This window comes from Saccostrea cucullata, unplaced genomic scaffold, assembly GCF_032062105.1.
Source record: "Saccostrea cucullata isolate Sc308-1 unplaced genomic scaffold, CSIRO_AGI_Scuc_v1 ctg1722, whole genome shotgun sequence".
Classification (NCBI taxonomy): domain Eukaryota; kingdom Metazoa; phylum Mollusca; class Bivalvia; order Ostreida; family Ostreidae; genus Saccostrea; species Saccostrea cuccullata.
In genome coordinates this window covers 50,971-72,105 of record NW_026918093.1, presented here as the reverse complement: position 1 = coordinate 72,105, position 21,135 = coordinate 50,971, and the positions used below count along the sequence as shown (strand labels likewise).

Sequence of the window (21,135 nt, the reverse complement as noted above, 5' to 3'; positions counted from 1 at the left end):
TTGAGCACTGTTGAGTGCGGTGGAATATAAATGGATTCATTATTCATTGATTACTTTTGTAAGGATCTGTAGCCACTGGCCGGATATTCTTATGCAATGAGGTTAACTCCGTGATTTATATCAGGTTAATTAGGTCATGTAGCCTCGTTTCCATACCACCATTATGTATGAATCAAGAGGCATTTTACATACATTTCCAGACGAGCTTTAATGAAATAAAAACTGTAAACAAGAGCAATTGCTCAAGAATAAAAAAACAAAATTAAAAATATTCTTTTATTCCATATAATTAATTTATCAACAAAAATAAAATAACGATAAAAATTAAAAAAGTCTAATATATAGACTGAAAGAATATGGCACCAATATGTTAATGATAACATATGAATGTAACAAATTGAATTGTTCACAATGGAAGAAATTCATTTTTAAACATAAAATATCAGAAACAAATATTTCATGGTTATGTTCTTTGATTGAGGATGGTAGAAACTTTGCCATTTCGTTCAAGAATACAATACATGCTTGCTAAATTTTCTCCAAATTTATCCGTCTTCTTCAGTTTAGACTTTATGCAGGACCGGATAGTTTTCTTGATAGTTTTATTTCCTAGATTGTATAAAAATGGATTAATAGAAGCATTGATTACAGTAAGGTTCTGAAGAAATATCAGTATTCCCGAAGGCACAGGACATGAAAACACATTGACAAGTATAGCAATGACGTATGGTGAGCGAAACAAAATGGCGCAAATGGTGAGAATACCAACCGAACACAACGCTCTCATGCTCTGACGTAAGAGAAAATCTCGTACCAGGTTATCACTTTCCTTTCGCAAAAAATTATACTGACAAGAAACTGCCGAGACAGCCTCTAAAGACCTGCTTCTGCTGTCAATACTTATATTGTTTGCTGGCGTCGGTAGTTCTGAGGCACTGTGATTTTTGACCATTTGTGTCGAACGGGGCTGTAACCTGTTAGCTTTGGTCGATTTACAATGGCAGTTTGGAATACAACAAGGGTATAGGTTGTCTTTCCGACTGCGGACTGCTCTCTCACTGGTGCTGAGGGATCTTCTAATTTCCGTGGCATTGCGACGTCTTACTAATACCACATATATTGAAACATTGAGAGTCAAAAGGGAAGCAATGGGCAAGAAGAACTCGAGCAATGTCGATGAAATGGTGTATATTCGATCAAAATTATAGGGATACAAGCAGAACGTCAGTTTGAATCCGTTGTTCATGTACTGAGAATTCCATACAAAAATGGCAGGTATGTGAACAATTGCTGCAAAAATCCAGACAATGATAAGAACGAGGACCGATTTTTGTTGGCTTTGGCGCGCTCGATAGGACAATGGGTAAGTTATACTCCACCATCTATCCAAAGTAAACAGCAAAACACTCAGAAGAGAAATGAACATCATGGAATGCCTTACCACCAGAAACATCGGGCACAAATAAGGGTCCAAAGTCCAGCGGGAATTCATGGACTCCACGATCAAAAAGGGGGTAGTCATTCCAGTGAAAAAGTCTGAAAAAGCCACACTGAGGATATAATAATGTCGGCTTTGACGAAAAGGACGAGATTTTAAAAAAATTAAGGCGATCACAAAATGAGCCAGTATATTCACAATTGTGGCCACGATAAGTAGTAAGGAACTTCCAGTTAACGTCAACTTTTCTAAAACTTCTGATGGCCTCGAAAGCGATAACGCTGAAATGTTGTATTTTCCGTTCTCCATATCGCTACTTTCTAATAAGTTCAATTCAGCCACGTAAACTGATTACAGTTTCTTTTATTCGATCTCACGGCTTACGTCAGACGTTCCGTTCCTTAATGTGATTACACTTTGACACAGAGGAGTTATACAAGCAACTCTTTTTTTTTAAAAGGCTTTACGTATAGAGTTCAATCCACTATACTTCTAACGTCTCCTGAGAATGGTCTCCGTCGCATTGAGAACTCTTCTTCAGACTTGACAGAAGAATCATGAATGAGTGGGAAATTATTATCGATTCACAATGAAGGCGGGTCTATAAATTGTTAAAAAAGGCAAAGACAAAAGCATTTTCATACAATCGATTATGAAGGAGGCGAGGAAATTAGACAGACTACAGACGATTAAACTCTGTCCGGAGCGGGCAGGAACGTGCGTGGGAGGGTAGATAAAGGGATAGAACACACTTTTAACGGAAACATGTGAACCCTCAATGGCAATATTTTTCCTACTATAAAAATAGAAATGCAAATGAAATCAATTTTTAACCTGAATTAAATATCAAGCGGATTATTTGGACTTAATTAACCCCGTGTGCTTTTCTTTTGATTGTCAGTATCAAAAGGTTTGCATTAAATAAAAGTGCTTCAAAGAAATCAATTGTTTTCTAGAACAGCAACTATAGTGTACGAGGGTTGATCCAAAAGTAATGTCACAACTTTGCTAAAATTGCTATAAATCGACGTAAAGCAACAAAATTATACATGAAGGAAGCTTTATTTATTTCAAATCAGACCTGAAAAATTCAAAGGAATATGATGTATACTTTTCAAAATATCGGATTTTAAACAATGCGCGTTTATGGTAGTCGCTGCACCTATCATATGACGGATACACACCGTCATACTTTTAAGCGTTTCCCCTTCGTTTAATTAAAAATTATTTGTGATTTGCAGACACTTTCACCAATTCCACTTTTTAAAGGAATTCTTGGTACCATTATACACCCACTCTTTTCATAATTCAGCCCTCTGTCAAAATTTTTTGAACAGTAGCATAAAGATAAACTTAAAAATTCACATGTCACTCTATACGTCTGTCTTTTTTCACAACGTCAGACACCACTTAACGTTTCCGTCCGATCTCCTTTCTTTTGGTCTTTTTGTCCTCTGCTATTCATTCAGTGACCAATCACCCGCCCAAAATTGAAACCATCTTTCAAGATGTCTCTTATTTACATTCTTTATTCTGTAAGTCTGATTGATTAACGAAAATGTCGCTAGTGATGATTACCATATTTTGAAGCAAAAATGCATTACAACTCGTCGAGCCTTTTTTTCCCCCACTTCGACAATCCCTTTGCTCAATTCAATAGAGTAAAACGACAATGTTTATGATAAAAAATACCAATGCCGTCATTTAATTTTCAATTAAAGACTAGAAAATGACAAGAATTGTGTCTTTAACAAAAGTGGGAGATTAGGTGCTTTTTCAAAATCTTTTTAATATGTTTGTCGTTTGTATTCTAAGAAAAAATACACTTTAAAACGTGACGTTCCGCTGTGAAGCGGCGACACCCCCTATGCTCTATGTTTTAAATATCTATAAAATAAATTCAAATTAACATTATTAAATTAAAATTTCAATATTAATTAGATTTATATTTGTGCATCTTTTGGTATATTGTATTTGATGATATGACGCCAAATATAAAAGATATGGACGCTGTGACATTACCTTTGGATCAACCCTCGTATAAGAGTGAAACAAAAAATAATAATCTTTTAAATATTTCACTCATGTTTGGACATCACCAAATGCCATTGGGAAGACAGCTAGACTTTTACTCGGCATTTTAAGTGTTGAGCAACGAGGAATATTTTTCCTGGTAATGCATCTAATACGACAAGGGATCTCAGTTTATACGATTTCATCCGAAGAACCATTTCTCTCCATGTTCTACGGTGGGATTCGAAAATGCAATGTAAGGTTGAATTTCTAAGTTTTCTGCGACTGTAGATCCACATGAAACATCCTCAAACGATTAAGTTTTGCGAGCGATTCTGTGCCTTAATGAAACAGAGACAAAGTTTTCGAATAAAGATCCATAAGGAATTGCTTAATGTAAAACTCTGCACTTTACAAACACGACAACTGAAGAACCATTGTTTTATACACTTGGGACGATGATCAAGTATATAAAAGTAAAAAGAAAAAAAGTCAACAATTTTTGTATTAAATTAAGGGTTTTTGATATGGTACATGCATGACATATGGGATTCCAGAATTTGAAAGATTGAGAAAAATCCCTTAGCATCATAAAGAATCCAATATCAAAATAATTCCTAAAGTTCTCTAGCTCATAGCACTAGTTAAAATACAGAATACGTCTACTCTAAAGAGTATATCTGCTTACATGCCGAGTAGTTCTTCATTAATGAAAGATGATATAAAAGTACCAGGCAGTGGATAAAGTACCGGTATATGTATGTGCTCTAGAGCCGCGGAGTAAGGATTCGATCCTTACATTGCGGGTTCGAATCCCACTGTGGGACGTGGAGACCGGTCCTTCGGAAGAGACCGAATAGACCGATATTCTGCGTGGCAGTAGGTGCTGGCACGGAAAAGATCCCTCATTACTCAGTCCTCAATGGTCTTAGTGCCAAGTATAAGTCTAAATTTGTCAACCAGTGGCAAGTATTGACCTGTCCATATGAGTGAAAAATTCTTAAGAAGGATGATAAACCACACACACCTTAAAACAGACTATTAGACAAAGCTGTGAACTTTTTAAACTTGGTCTTCTTTCAATAACCCCTAGATCTTTTGTAAGCTAAGGGATAAGGCCTCAAGATCATAAAAACTGATAACAAAAGAAAGTCTGATTTCAACTGAGTCATTGAAAAATAACATATATGCTATTTCTCTACCGACTGCTAAAAATGAACTCAATAGCAGCAATTAGTCATATTTATTCGGAGGCATCCTCATGTAGTGTAAATCATTTGTTCAATTTATGACTCCCCGGAGTAGGGTGGAGTCACATGGGGGATCAATGTTTTATATGGGATACCACGAGGAAAATGTTAAATAAATCTCGCTTCTTTGGCCATTGAGCATCAGGTAGAATCTTTACTTTACTATTTTCTAATGTGACAAGGGACCTCGGTTTATTCGAACCCGCGACGTAACGATCAACTCCTTCTCTGCGACTCCAGAACTAAGATCAATAAAAGTTTTTTTTTCTTTTAACATTATGGTACTTCTGGTATTTATAAAGGTTTTATAATATGCTTCAAACGAGATGTGAAGAAATTATTATGAAAAAAGAACCTTGGCCTTTAAAGATAGCAGAAAGATATAGTGAAAATCAATCCACAATCAAAACACTTCCCATAGAGTACAGCATAAAATTCATTTAGAGCGTATTTAGGAATAATGAATATAGTGTATAGTAAAAATAGATAGTATCTTAAATAATAAAATGCTTTCTTTGGTTGTTAGTATAGGAATTAAGCTATGACGCTATTTTTTTCCGCAGTAATTTTGACCCAGAATGCATCGCTTCGTACACAAACGCTAACGCCATGTTCACGCGAGAATAACGTCAAAATTTAAAGAAAAATAAACTTGCCTTGATTTAATGAATTTATCTGTTTATTGCAGAAAAATAGTCATAGACTGATTGAAATCAGCCCTGTTCAGCCTTTACTTTGGTAATGCAACATATTAAGATGAATATGTCATTGTATGTAAAACTGATGGAACAGCTATTGTTCAAACTACACACGTGGCTTGCTCTGTGCTGTTTATGCACTGATTAACGGAAATGGTCTTCATAAGAAAGAGAGGAAAAATATTCAGTGGATGTTAATATAGGAGGCGTAAATTTAACACACTTACATATTGATGAACCCTTAATTATAATCTGTCGCAATATGGATACATTAATTTATCCTTTTTTTTTTAAAAATAGGTTATCATTTTCTCTTTACATTACATAAAAATGCAAAATTATTTGATTTTAAATCATAAATCGCGTATGTGTAAAAAAAAAATTATATCTAAACTATAAAGGTATATACTTTCGATTTAATGTTTCGCTGGTTGCGCATGAACAAACTACACAAACAGTAAGTGTGTACACAAAAAAATGCAGTATAGACTTAGACAACTGGCGTCCATATATACTGTAAGTAAAGAAACTATTTGAGTCTTCGATCCCTAGATTTAATATGGTTAACGTTTTATGTATGATAAATATTCGTTACATAATACTAGGAGGAGATTTATCCGTATACGAGCTTTGTAAATTTTTACGTACAGTGTAAGATAACCGCTGTAAAAGTTTGTTTCGTTTCGTAAAAAAAGAAGAAACCATTTATTTCGCTCATTCAGATTGACCTAGTTATCCCTAGAGTGTTTATATTTCATACATGTTTATAATTGTTATCTTGTTTGCCTAAATTAATTGCTTCAAGTTCATTTATTTGTATAACTATTTCATGAATGCGGTACAAAAAATAAATAGTAGTACACGAGCTATTTTTAAGGAATGTATACGGAGGCCCATTCAGAACTTAGTCAAAATATGTTTGAGTTCGATATTTGATGAAACGAATTTCTTTCGTTATATCAATGTTATGGTTTCTTCATTGCAAATTACTAAACCAAATTTGTTGATTCCCTTAAAACTTATTAAAAAATTTGTATCAAAAAATGAAATTCGTTAAAATAAAATCTCTCAAATCTGTTTAACTTTTTTTAAAATAAGGAATTAAATTCATTGAACGAGTTCATCAGTTCTGTACGAAAGCCCATTTAGGACCTATCGAAAAATATTTTTGAATCCGATATAACGAATTGTCGAATTTGTTATAACGAATTTAATTCGTTATAACAATTTATTTGAATTCGTTATAACAAACTTGTTATAACAAATTAAATTCATTATAACGAATTCAAAGAAATTGTTATAACGAATTAAATTTGTTATAACAAATTCAACAATTCGTTATATCGGATTTAAAAATATTTTTCGATAGGTCCTAAATGGGCTTCCGTAATTCTTTTTATCAGATTCATAAATATTGCAATCGGAGTTCCTCGGATGACTCGTACCTCGCACATAACCTCGGACGTCAACGGCGAGCTTCCATCTTGCTGATTCAGTCATGTGATCTTATTTGAATTTCATTCAAATATTATACTTTTGAAATCCGAGTTACTTTGATGCACGCCCAACACTGTGTTCTTGCTTTCAAAGAATACTAACATTTGGTTGTAATTAACACGAGGAATTACACTAATAAAGAAACCTTTTCTAAGAACTTTAGGCAGAGCGAAATGTGAAATGAGTGACAAGGCAATTTCCGGCGGAGAAATGTAGCGATCTGTTGCGTATTCCTCCACCTATCACATCCGAGATTTGAATGGAGCGTAGCGGAGTCAGCCGAGGATTGCCGATTGTAAATATTGAATTATCGGAAGCCCATTTAAGACCTATCGAAAAATATTTTTGAATCCGATATAATTAAATTTTCGAATTTGTTATAACGAATTTAATTCGTTATAACAATTTCTTTGAATTCGTTGTAATGAATTTAATCTGTTATTTGTTGATTTCGTTATAACGAATTCAAAAATTTGTTAATACGAATTAAACTCGTTTTAACAGATTCTAAAACTTGTTATAATGAATTGAATTTAATCGAATTCCATCATTTGTAATAACGAATTAAATTCGTTTGAACGAATTCGACAAATCGTTATATCAAATACGTATATATTTTTCTATTGGACCTGATTATTGAATTTGTTTAAACGAATTTAATTTAATAACAAAACTTTAGAGTTTATTTAAACGAATACAATTTGTTATAACAAATTTTTGAATTCGTTTTAACGAATTTAATTCGTTATAACAAATTAAAGAATTCGTTATAATGAATTCAACAAATTTGTTATAACAGTTATAATGAATCAAATTCTTTATAACAAATTCGACAATTCGTTATATCAATTTTCGAAATTATTTTTATAGGTCCTAAATGGGTTTCGTAAAATATTGAACTATAGGGCCTAAATCTTTAAATCAAGTTTGATTCAACAAATTAAATTCGTTAAAGAATTTTTAAAATTCGTTTAAATTTAAATCGTGATAGCAAATTTTAGAAATTGTGAAATCGAGTTTTATCTGTATATCATTTAAATTGTCTCCAAAACATGTGGGATCTATTATAACATTATACTTTCATGTAAATTAGTTGAATCTGATTGGTCGAGAAACATTTGTTAAAACACTAGTGCCCCCTGAATAATGAAGCCACGCCCTCCAGCGTAGCAACAGTCAACAGTGATTGACGATGGGTGATATTCCAAAAAATAGCGACTGCGCAGAATTTATGCGCGCACGGTTCACTGTTTTATGTATTTGTATAAAACATTCAGTATAATATAATTAATATTGCATGTAGTTGAGTGCGCCTCGGTTGACAATGGTTTTCTTGGGGTGAAAATTTTGAATTTTACACTCAACTACATGCAATATTTATATAATAATTTCTTTTTTACGCTATTTTTTAAAAGCATTTGTGGTACAAGACGTAAGCACAATTCTGATTATTTGGAGAATAAAGTATGAACACACTATCAAAATTATTCTAAACCCTGCTTTGGTGTCTTTTAAGACCGCAAAATCAGCAAATTTCCCTAAACTATTGATTAAAATAGTAAGGTTAGAGATGAGTGCAGTTGGTTCACATTGAGATTTGTGAATTGGGTTGATAATGCTTGTTGACAATTCTAATGGTTAACAGGAAGACGAGTTCTGTGATTTATGGGTTCTTCGGTGTTGTATTTAATTTTTTTTTTATTATTATTTGGCATTAAAAGAAATATAAGATTACAATCAGTGCATTTGAGAAGATAATGTGTTTTTTGTTTAAAAAGCAAGATGTCTTTGAACAAGCATACTGAAAGCAAGTTGCATTATTTAAATATTAATCCGCTACCATCAAGCGTTATCTTGTTCCAATTAAAAATTGAACTTCAACTGAAAACTAGTATTTAACTCAATTGACTTGAAAATGCCATAATTCTCTCAAAAAGACATTGAAGTGGAACAAGAAGCAAAGTTAATTTTTAACTCATAAAACAACATACGTGTACCAAAATTCTTCCCAATGAAATGGAGATGACGAACAGATTTTAAACTCAAAGGTCCATTAAACAATATAAAATTGGAGCAGAGCAAACACAGACCTCCAAAACATCAAAGGTGGGAACAGGTGCCATAGAGGATTGAGAATCCCCTGCCAACCGTCACATACGCCTTGTGATCCTTGTCATGATCGGGAAATTAACGGGAAGAAAAATCGAAATATCATCTGCTTTGCAGATGACACAAAATACTGATGTATATATTTAAACTTAACTTAAAAAAATTTGTCAATCAGATTATTCATATTCTTAAAAATAGCAAAAAAATAAATGCAGTATTTTTTCTTCAACAGGAGAGAATCGTACGAAAATGGAGACGTGTTTAGCACAGCACTTCATAGAGTGCACATTGTGCGAGGGGAACGCATTATATCACTGTAACACATGCCAGTTTGATCTCTGCCAAACATGTAAAATACGTCATCAGACGAAAAAGCCGACAAAAAAACATGACGTTGTTCTGTATAGTGATAGGAGACCTCCATTTTATCCAGAACCCTGCAAAATACACATGGACAAGATGTATGACGCATGCTGTATTAATGCAGTACACCAGTTTGCATGACATGCGTGATGGAGAAACATGTTGGACACGAATTGAAAGATTTAAGGGCGGCATTCCTAGAAAAAGTGGAGGGGGTCATGAAAAAAATCCCTCGATGCGAAGAAAATCTTCTCAAATACAAAGATATGGTTAAAGATCTCAGTGATAAAAAGGAGAAATGCACATTAGAAATCCCGAAAATAAAGAATGTTTTGGAATCTGAAGCAAAAGAGATGAAGACACTAGTAGATGAAGTTTTGGATGAAAAAAAGAAGGATTTGGACAGAACACAAAAGACTCTAATGGAAGATATCACTCAACAGGAGACGAAAATAAACACATACATCGCACAAACACGGCGTTTTTGGAGTGATTTTGAAAAATGGAAGAAGACAACAGAATATGCCAGTTTCTTGTCACTGGACTTGGAAACACGCTTAGCAGAACTGAAAGATGCTCCAAAAATCAAGGAAATTTCGTTTCCAACTCTCAAAGAAAATAACATTAAGAAAAAGGATATCGAAAATATGTTCAGTTCAGTTAGCCTCAAGAAGGAATTGAATGCACCAGGATGCATTTTACTGAATGGGATCACCAAAGGCTTCCATCTTTCATACCAAAAAAGTGGACGGATCTGGATGAGTGACTTCTATCGGTCACTACTTCAAACTGATATTGATGGGAACATTTTGAATAAACTAGATGTAAAGGGAGGCGGTGTCGGTTTTCATACTGTCTCCATAGAAGGCGAGTTGCTATTCACAGACCAGGAAAATGGATGCGTCAGCAAAATTAAGCAGGATGGCTCAATGGAACGTATTATTTCAATTCGAAATTGGGTTCCTATCTGCGTCTATGCCAGTCATTTCAATGGAGATACCCTGATTGGACTGACAAACGCAAAAGAGAACAAAATAGCAAGGTTCAACAAAAGACATGAAAAGGTCCAGCAAATAGAGAATGGGGATAATGGAGATGTTTTATTCTCAAGTATCTTTTATATTACTGAAAACTTTCAAGGTGACATTTGCGTTTCTGACAATAGAAAGAAGGCAGTGGTTGTCGTCAGCAAGACTGGAAAGCTTCGTTTTAACTACACGGGGGATCCAATGGGAACCCTAGGGCACCCATGGGGGATTTGCACTGATGCACATGGTCATATTTTCGTCTGCGATCCAAACAATAAGAGAATCCATATGCTTGATCCAGATGGAAGACTACTTTGCTACATTCTCACCCATGTTAATTTCAAAGAAGGCGGACCAGTTGGAATTTGTCTCGATCACAATAATGATTTATGGGTATCCAATTGGAAAAATGCAACCGTAAAAAGATACAGAATTAAAAAAAAATAATACCAAAAATACAAAAAGGCTTTAAGACTTGAACAATATCGTAGCCATCGAGAACAATGCTATAAAAGCTTTTTAGTGACCTTACTTCTGCATTGGACTATAACCAACTCGAGGATGATGAAGTTCTGAACATTTTTTATGTTAAGATTAATTATTATACATTTTATGTATTTATTTTCCCTTTTGTTAAATGAGCGAGTCATCTTTGTTCATCAATACTTCATTTTCTTTAATGTTTGTTTGTATTTTGTTTAGCGTCCATCAAGAGAATTTTTCACTCATATGAAGACCCCGCCACTTGCTGGTGGAGAACTGCAAATTTTGTCCTATACTCGGCAGTGACAGTAACGCGAAGTAAGGATCTACTCCTTACTTCGCGACTCTAGAGCAGACGCTCTAACCACTGCTCCCCGCGAGCCACCACTTCCTTTTAATTTTTTTTAAGGTAAATGAATGGTACCCTATGTTAACATTTAATAGGTGAAATAATTTTTTATAAACCCTGGGATTAAAGTTAGGTGCTGGGTGAATATTAATGTAATATTACATATCAATTGCAAATTAATTTTATGAACATATTTGGAGATGATGTAAAGTCTCCTTTGCGAAAACCAGTGTTCTTAAACATGTAGATCAATTTTTAATGTACAAAACACATAATGAAATGGAAGCATGTTGTTTTAAAGTCTGTGTTTTGTTGACTTGTCGCTATCTGTGACGTATCAAAAAAAATAATAGCATAAAAATGAAGACAGACAAGTGGTTCTTCCAAGTCACAAGGCCTAAATAGATACGACAATCACTTTTTACTATTTATTCGAAAAATAGAATATCACTTTCAATAAAAGAGATATCTTTTTTTTAGGTTAAAGAGATATCTCTTTAGGTTAGAGAGAAAAATATTGTGGACATACATCTCTTAATATCTCTATAATAAAGAGAGAAATCTCTCTATAATCCAAAGATATATCTCTATAATCAAAAAAAGTTATATCAATAATCATAAAAGTTATATCTTTAACCAAATTAAAAGAGCTTCCTCTTTTTGCCACACTCATACTCATATCTCTTTAACTTAGAGAGATATCTCAACAATTTAGAGTGATGTCTCTTAAAATACTTTCTTTAAACAAACTGACAATCTTAATATAGAAAACTGAGCTTAGTTAAGAATCTATTGAATTTTAAAATAGATGTATACACTGTCAATTGTAAGAGCAGTGTCATCTGGAAGATAATTTCAATGCTGAATAATCATTGTTTAGGGTCTTTTCGAGAAAAACTTAGTCCTTGATATGAATAAAAATGAGATGTATAAAAATGAAGTTAAACAAAAATCTTTTCGAAATCTTAAAGGATATCAAAAGATCATTAAAATATTCTTTTTAAATTTTCAGGGGAAAACATTAAAAGCAATAAAATCAAAATTCTTAAAAAATGAATGAAATATTTTGAGAAAACGAACAACATTCAAGCTCAAAGGTCCATGAAACAAATCAAAATAGGAGCAGAGAAAACACAGACCTCTAAAACATCAGAGGAGGGATCAGGTGCCATGAAATTAATCAATTTTGAAGCAAAACAAAAGAAAACGTTTTGATTTGGTAAACTGCCAATTCAACATGACACTTGCGATTATTATCGTTATTCATTTTTATGAAAATTGTGCGCTGCAATTATACGTCTGTACCTCTAACTTCTTCCCGAAGATTCACTAAAGAAAAATCAGTAGATGATCCAAAAATGGGCAATCGTTTCATTAAAGAAGCCTTGTATCATATTTTTATTTGATTGACAAGTGTCCAATAATCACTGATATAAACTGTAAAAATATCTAAAAGAAGTGACGACGAGATTCATAACGTACGACCAAACTCTAAAAACAGATCAAGAAACCTACTCACTTCAAACATATTTCATCATCTGCTAGAAAGTTGGTTTCCTCCGCTTTGGAAATATACGCATGATAATTGTGAAAAGAAACTTCTTTTAATTAAGAAAAAATCCTTATTCATAAAATTTATTATGATAGATCAGACATTATTCTTTATGTTTCTATTTGTCCATATTGTAAACTGTCTGGAGAAAATGCGATGTTTTGTATTTTGCGCAGTTTTGACACCAAACCGAGTCGACTGACTCATGAAATCACGTTTTTCTACGAAATAATCGATTTTTCATGGAAAGTAACTTTTCACAGAAAACAGTTGCATTATAATTTGATTGTTAAATCTATCAAAGCTTTTTCAGCGTGGGTAGAATTCCACATTTCTGTAACCGAATTCCAGCCGTTTACAGATAAATGAACCCAACAAGGGTATATTTCTTCTACTTTACGAAAACATTCCTATAGTATATGAAATGTATTTGAAATTCATTTTCTCATGTTTCCTAGAAATGAAATGTTTTATTAAGAGGTATTTGTTTCCTTGAGTCATAAAATAATATATAATTATATATAATTCACCTACTTATCTAATTTGTCCCTTTAATTTTGAGGAGAACAGAGACGAAAATATCAAGGGGTGAAAAATTTATATAATATATATTTTTTTTGAGTGTTTAGCCAAATTTGTGTGATTTTATAATGATAAGAAATATGAGAGAGGAAAGGGTAGGCTTTTAGTAGAAATTTAGATCTTCGCTTCTGAAATACATGACTCACCGTATACAACGGGTAACGCGGGGGAGTCGCTAAAAAGTAAGGGGGAGTCGTTTTCAACGTACGGGGGAGTCGATTTTTACCGCTTCAGAGTCAGAAGAGATGTGGGTCACGTCTTTTTCGGTATATGTAAGATGTTTTTACAAAAACCAACTTGCCCACGGAAGGTACCAATAGTTTAGCTTTTTGTTGGTCATTTGTCCGGCTAACATATACGTCTAGTTTTCTCAAACACTTCGAAACTATTCGACAGATTTCATATTTATGTTGATCGAGTGGTTAAAACATGCATAGTTTGCACAATCTACGACTTGTGTAGGGATTATGACAGTTAAAAGAGCAAAAGCAAACGTTTATCTTTCAAATGAAACTATTCAAACTTGGCTAGACTTGATAAAAATTAATAATTAAGGCATTTTTTCTTCAGACAGTAATGGTTTCGTAGGGGGGAGTCGTTTCTGGAAAAACACAACGCATAGGGGAGTCGCACAATTGAATGGTACTGTTTATTTAAATTTCGACTTTTCTTTTGCTAAATGCTTCCTTACATAATTATTTTGATAATTTTAGTAAAATGTAACATGACTAAAGATAAATATAAGCAACATGTACATGTAAAAATAAAAACATGTATGTATCGTTTCTTACTGTGAGTGAGTATATACATGTACCAGTATTTCATATACATTACTACACGTACATTTGATGGTTTCTGCACGGATGAGCAGTGGCATATACCAAAATTTTCAGCATTTTAAATTAAATACCGTTAGGCAGACAATGTTGAAAAAAAAATAACTACAAATATATGGAGGGGGTGAAGGAAAGTGGACTTCAGCTTTGCCAATTTCCTTCACACATAACATCAAACTCTTCTAAAGAGTATACATGTATTCGGGATGAGGGCATGATATTTTGATATTTTTCTCTATGAATTCTTATAGCTCTTATTATAATTAGAACTTCAGACCCTACCCTTACCCATAATAACAATTCTGAAATACATTTCACGAAACAGGCACGTAGTATGAAAGGTCTCCCAACGTTTTGTTGCAGAATAGTTAAATCATAGTTATATTTGCAAATGTGTTAATAAAATTTGGGGAGAAACTCTATTGTAACATTTTCTACCAACATTTTTTGCTTGTCAAATTTTTCAGATAAGTTGTTTGTAATTCTTTTTTTCATACTAGGCTAGTTTATGAAAATTGTTATTGTAAAAAAAACTATAACTTAAAAAAGTTAGGCCTTTCTGTTGTTTTCCTGAGCGGTCAAATTAATCTGCTGGACAGTGGAGTGAGATGTTGGACCTGTCGATGAGATATTGACGGAACTGACCAAGTTTAAACTGCCGTGCGCGTGAACAAAATTTCATCTTGACAATAACTATATAACAAATCATTTATCGATAATCAATTGGATCAGACACAAGTTTTTCCAACTTGAATGTCCTCTCCAACACAAACAAAGAAAAAACAAATTTATATATTTATGTCGACCCCTCAAACAAAAACTTTTTGCCTTCGGTCTAACAACCTCGGGCAAACACTTTGGTTCTTCGGTCCGAAAAAACCCGCATGTTGCCCTCGAACCCTGTCTATGAATGTATGCATGGAGTACTGACTGTGTTTTACAAATCCAGATCATCCCAAATATTCTCATTTAAAATACGTTGGTTGTGCCTAAAGATGGGTTATTTTATATAATAAATAAATGAATAAAAATAAATTATTTATATGTCGACCAAATCGAAAGCATATACCAGTTTAAAAATTTCTAACCCCCCCCCCTCCCCCCAGAAAAAAGAAGTCAAGGGGCTGGAATGCAGCGTCAGAGATTTCCACTTTTCTAATAAAAAAAACATGGTTGATATTATTGTGAAGAACTTTTCCATATTATAAATCTGATTTTTATGGAGAGGTTGACATTGTTGAAAGTGAGGGTTCGTGATCTTTTTGACTTTTTGTGATGTATAAGAAAAGTTCATACTGAGCTATGGAAGGCTTTTTCCCCAAACACATGTGCTCCTTAGATATTAAATCCAATTGTACATGTACATATTGCTGATATTTTCTTGAACTAACAACACCAGGTTAGGCATGCATTTCACTTTACTTTGCGACTCCCCTATGCGTTGTGTTTTTCCAGAAACGACTCCCCCCTACGGAACCATTATTGTCTGAAGAGAAAACGTCTTAATTATTAATTTTTATCAAGTCTAGCCATGTTTGAATAGTTTCATTTGAAAGATAAACGTTTGCCTTTGCTCTTTTAACTGTCATAATCCCTATACAAGTCGTAGATTGTGCAAACTATGCATGTTTTAACCACTCGATCAACATAAATATGAAATCTGTCAAATAATTTCGAAGTGTTTGAGAAAACTAGACGTATATGCTAGCCGGACAAATGACCAACAGAAAGCTTAACCATTGGTACCTTCCGTGGGCTAGTTGGTTTTTGTAAATACATCTTACATATACCGAAAAAAGACGTGACCCACATCTCTTCTGACTCTGAAGCGGTGAAAATCGACTCCCCCGTACGTTGAAAACGACTCCCCCTTACTTTTTAGCGACTCCCCCGCGTTACCCGTTGTATACGGTGATGACTGTACATGTAATTTGAAGATAGCATTAGGCTGCTTCATTCAATTATTTGATCAGGAATATCTGTATTCATTACTCTTAAAATGGAGCTTGGGTTAAATTTTGAAACCAATAAAACAATATAATTTGAATTCAACGGGAATCTGTGTGGGTGAAATTTTAAGGGATGTGGATGCATTGAATAGGGAAAATTTCGTTGATCAATCACGGTATTTAAGCTTACTGTCGATATACCTGGGTAAGTGTGCTATGAGAAAAAAATCCAAATATTGTATTTTAATTTGCTATATGCATTAATTTGAATGAGGTAAGACGAGGCCTTTCCTAAAAAAATATCAAAAATTTCTCACTCATATTGAAAAGCCACCATTTGCTGATGGCCATTTTGCAGTGAGGTATCTTTTTCGTGCCAGCAACCTAACTGCAAAAGGGGACCTCGATTTATACGGTTACCAAAGGATTTGTCTCCCCGTCATAATTTTTATTTGAGCAAGCCACTAAAAGAGTAAACGCTCCGATTAGTGTGCCATAAGACGTTCTGAAAATGCGCTCTTAAATGTCGTTTAAAGCTGACCACGATTCGTAAAAGGAATCTGTCTGCCATTCTAGTTTATTCGCTCGTTATATCTAAGAGCCCCTATATAAGCCACTCACAATCACTGCATTCTCCGTATAATAAATTATCATCTGCGCAGACTTACGGACTCAGTATTGCGTACTTCTTCCATGGCAGGAGAAAAAGGTACCAAAGAAACTTACAACAGTTGCGTGGCCAGTGCTGTATACACAAACACAAATACCCGTAACTGCAATAAAATGTAAACAATGCAAGATAACCAGTACGAACACGTATCGCCATTGAAAGCCGATGCTCGTGACAATAAAACAGTCATGACTAAAGGGTGTATGAGCACCAGTGTAACCCGGTGCTGATATCGTCGATGGTATAATCGAATATGGCGTACATGTATGTCTATAACGAGCAGTGTTCAGCTTTAAAATCTCAGTGTTAAAACAATGCAACAGTTGCACAGTGGTACTGGTATTTAGTGATACATGTCCAAGACAGTGAGGAAAGAATTTTTGGTTCGACCATCGAATGTAATTGTCATCTTTTTCATCTTAATTTTTCTTACAAACAATCAACTCGCTTGTCTTTTATTTTATTGATTTTGTTTATTGAATTTACAAAAAAACACAAACAAACACATAAAGCATTAGAGCATGCCATACAACTCTATACCTGTTTTCTTATAATAAGGACTAATATGGACGTATGATAAAGCCAGAGCCTTGGTTAGTACGAAACCAATGTTCTGCTCGACTAAACATTCAAACAATGAATGTTTCATACACATAGATCTTGCAGCAAATTACACACTAAAAAAAACCCATCTTCTTTGTAAACATTTTCTGTATATATGATATCAAGTTTTTTTCTGTTACATGTATACTCAGATTTCTCAGAATTAAACGTAACAATAGGCAGTTCATATCTAACCTGGTCGATTGAACGAGTGCCTTGTGTGCAATTTCCGCTAAATTCCTTGAATTGTTTATTGTTCAGGGTATCGTTTTGCTTCATTTTGATGCATTTGTTTAAAAAAAAACTTTAAAAGCCTTCGGTTTATTTACGACGTTATTTATCAAAATACTGAATACAACAAATGTTATTGTAGGCATACTTTAAGAGAAGTTTAGAGCTGAAATTCAAATGCAGCGATATGCACACTTCAATCGAATTTCAGTACCACACTTCTGTGAAATCATAGGCAACAATCCGATGATAGAAAGAGTAATACATTTTGACATAGTTAACAACAACAAATTAGCAAGCTTAAAAAAGTGCAGAAATCTGAATTTCTTTTGTGCCTTTTCAATTACTACAGAAAAATGAACTTTTTCAAAATTTATACGTATAAAATATTAAAATGATAAAAAAAACCCAATGTTTATGCTCACATATGTCATTAGCCTAAAATTCATTAAAAGAGGAAAATTGAAATTAAAATTAAGAAACTTGCTAAATTAGGCCTAGAGTATACGTAGCTTGTCATTTTAACTGTAGTATATAGAGAAGATAGTAGGTATAGATCTCCATATCTCTTTAAATAACAGGCATTATTCTTATAACCTCCGACTCCTTTTCGATAACAACTATGATTAATCATTTACATTATAATTTTTTATAAAGATATTTATATAAAAGAAATGAAAAAAAAAGTTTCTATTTTTAATTTTGTGATTTTTAAAGTGGATTAAAACGTGTTATAAGACAAAAACTCAAATAGTTTTCTCAAGGAAAGTAAATATTATTCTCAAGAAGAGTGTCTGTAATAATCAGAGAACGATGCTTTTTGAAAGTCTTCAGAGTATAATAGAATAAGAAACTATGTCTCCTGATCAAACTTTGAATACTTTGCTATATATTTGGTGATAGGCAATTTTCTTATAAAATAAACTGGTTAAGTTTTGAAGCAGTCCAACTGTACATCACGTCTTCAAAAAAAGATTTTAATATTATTTCATACTAGTATTTAAGTTTTAAAAAATCCTGATATTGATACTCACTTTTAGTCTCAGCATATCCATGTATTTGTTGTATTTATCCTTGGATATTTATCTTTGCATTTTCTTTCTTTTTTTTCTTTTTTTATTATTCAGTGTTGTTGCTTGTTCCAAATTTTTTTTTTATCTTTTAATGTTACTCTTTTCTTCTTTTTTTTTTATATTTTCTTTTCATATTTGTTTTTTTTTTTGCACTTTACTTACTTATTCTGCTTTGTTGTTTGTTTGTACTCTTTTATTTTCTTGTCATTATATTGTACAGTGGGAATACATACTTAATTTTTTATATATTTTCATTTTTTTTTCAATTTCTAGTTAACAAAAGAAATTAATGTACCTTATAAGAAATTTTTCATCATTGTAAACCACTGTCAATTCTTAACATTTGTGACGTTGACCTTGGAGAGGATTTTTATAGGCCATGCCTGATGTCTAATCCAATTATGTAATCTGACTTTACATAATAAAATATTGATTAAATTAAAAAGGAGAGTTTCTCTGTCTGAACGCCGCAGTATAACCCAGATTTTATCGCGTATATTTTAGTAAGATTACCTTGAACGGCTGCATGTTTTATGATTTACGTCTTTAACGTCAAACATTCATGTGATCGCCATCTATTTATATAGAAATCATATGTATTTAGGTTTTTATTTGACTCTATCAAAATTTAATTACCGTGAAATATCCGCAGTAAAAACACAAAATGAATAAACTTTAATCACGAGGAACAAAATACGTTTTTAATTCAAAGTAATTGGAAAACATTCAACAAGTTCTTTAATCCAGTCTGATATATTGCAGGTATTTTGAAATGATTTCCAACTGTAAATTCTTCAAAAAAGGAGTCCCTTGTCTCTCTGCAAACTGGGCTCTTCATTTTTCAATATGATACTCTTTATCTATACAAAATTTTATTCACATAAGTGAACGGGATTGGGCAGCAGGCGAAGCCTATTTTAGCCCTCTCCCTAATATTCTATTCTGATTTCAATGAGACTGATAGATGCTTCGATTAATTAAAATAATAAATCGTCTCCTTTAAGATATGCCCCTGTGTCACGTTATGTGTGATGGTTGACAATAGATTGAATATTAAGTATTTTCTGTTGTTTCATTTTCATTTTAATCATCTGTTTCATCAAGTACAATGCCTGCAAGAGTTATGGCTCTTTGGAGAAGGTCACCATGATCAGCTTCTGGTTCAAAAATTAATTCCTCTCTATCATCTCTATGGCCTTTGTTATTTGCAAGCAACCCATCGTTATGGGCGTTTTTAGTCTCGTCCCGATATTCAACTGCATCTTCCGAGAATTCTCTGTTCATATTGTGATCATCAGTGTAATTATAAGTGTTTTCAGTTTCTTCCCGATTTTCAAGTGCATCTTCCGTGATCTCCCTGTTCATGTTATATTCATCATTATGAACATTTTTAGTCTCGTCTGGATTTTCGACAATATCTTCTTCTGTGAGTTCCCTGTTCATATTATAATCATTTTCCCCACCTGTTGTTAAAAAAAGAAATCGAAAGAGTGGCAGCTTAGTGTGTTTATTTACTTGTCAATAGTTTTGCTCGTGTTCATGCTATACATTTATCAGCAATTACATTCGTGTTACATATTACTGAAGTCCCTAGAGTCACAGCCAAATTCACTGATTGGTCCTTTAGCCGACTTACCTAAAGGAGAGGACAGTAGGTCCCCTCCCTCCATCAAGGGAGTTTTGTTGCGGATTCCTCCGCCTCCTTTTCTGCGCATTTGAACCTCTGTGTGGAACCCTTGAAACTCGTTCTGTTGGACATTTCTGCCATTCAAATGCTTTGGCTTTTTATCTTCCAGCGCTTTTTCGCTAGAGGAAGAAACTGTTTTTGCCTTTCTTTTTTCTCTTCGGTCTTCTATCCGTTTTCTCAAGGCATCTAGTATCTCCTTTCTTTTGATTTTTTTATCGTGTTTCTTTTCTAGTTGGGATCTTGTCAGATAGTTTTTTAGTCTGCGTCTGTCCCGGTGTAAGGGTATGTATTTTGAGAGTTCCTCCTCACTCATCAACGAAATCATATTTGCATTAATCTGAAAAGACAAAATTATCAAACAGTTTATTATTGATATTTGAATAAAATCTGTGTATATTTTGTACTCCTATCACAGGGAGAATTTTTAATTCCAACATTCATTCATTTGATGAATTATTAATAGACATTTGTAATCAATTAATATATTGCACACGACATTTGAATTAACGGTATTTTCAAATTACCATTTAGTAATAAGTATTTAGTTATTTTGGATGAAGGAATTTCATAGAAATTAATTTCCACTGATTCAATTGAAGCGAAGTTGTAATTAAGTTAATGAAACTATCCCTTCGTTTCACAGTAGTTACATTGCGATGACTTATTGTTTCTCTGCTATTCCCTTCGGTTCTCAGTAGGTCATGTGACCTAAAGATATATATAA

At 33.3% G+C, this 21,135-nt stretch overlaps 2 protein-coding genes across 2 annotated transcripts; one reads left to right on the top strand and one right to left on the bottom strand.

The window, feature by feature from the left end:
* Positions 1 to 353: 353 nt before the first annotated feature.
* LOC134245705 (histamine H3 receptor-like) lies at positions 354 to 1,924 on the bottom strand. The gene has a single exon (XM_062727992.1). It carries the CDS (start codon positions 1,745 to 1,747, stop codon positions 464 to 466), a length of 1,284 nt encoding a protein of 427 aa, XP_062583976.1. The 5' UTR covers positions 1,748 to 1,924; the 3' UTR covers positions 354 to 463.
* A 3,962-nt stretch (positions 1,925 to 5,886) lies between these two features.
* Positions 5,887 to 11,076, top strand: LOC134245996 (uncharacterized). The gene is made up of 2 exons (XM_062728279.1): positions 5,887 to 5,915; positions 9,238 to 11,076. The coding sequence occupies exon 2, from the start codon at positions 9,506 to 9,508 to the stop codon at positions 10,841 to 10,843; it is 1,338 nt and encodes a 445-aa protein (XP_062584263.1). The 5' UTR covers positions 5,887 to 5,915; positions 9,238 to 9,505; the 3' UTR covers positions 10,844 to 11,076.
* Positions 11,077 to 21,135: the final 10,059 nt, after the last annotated feature.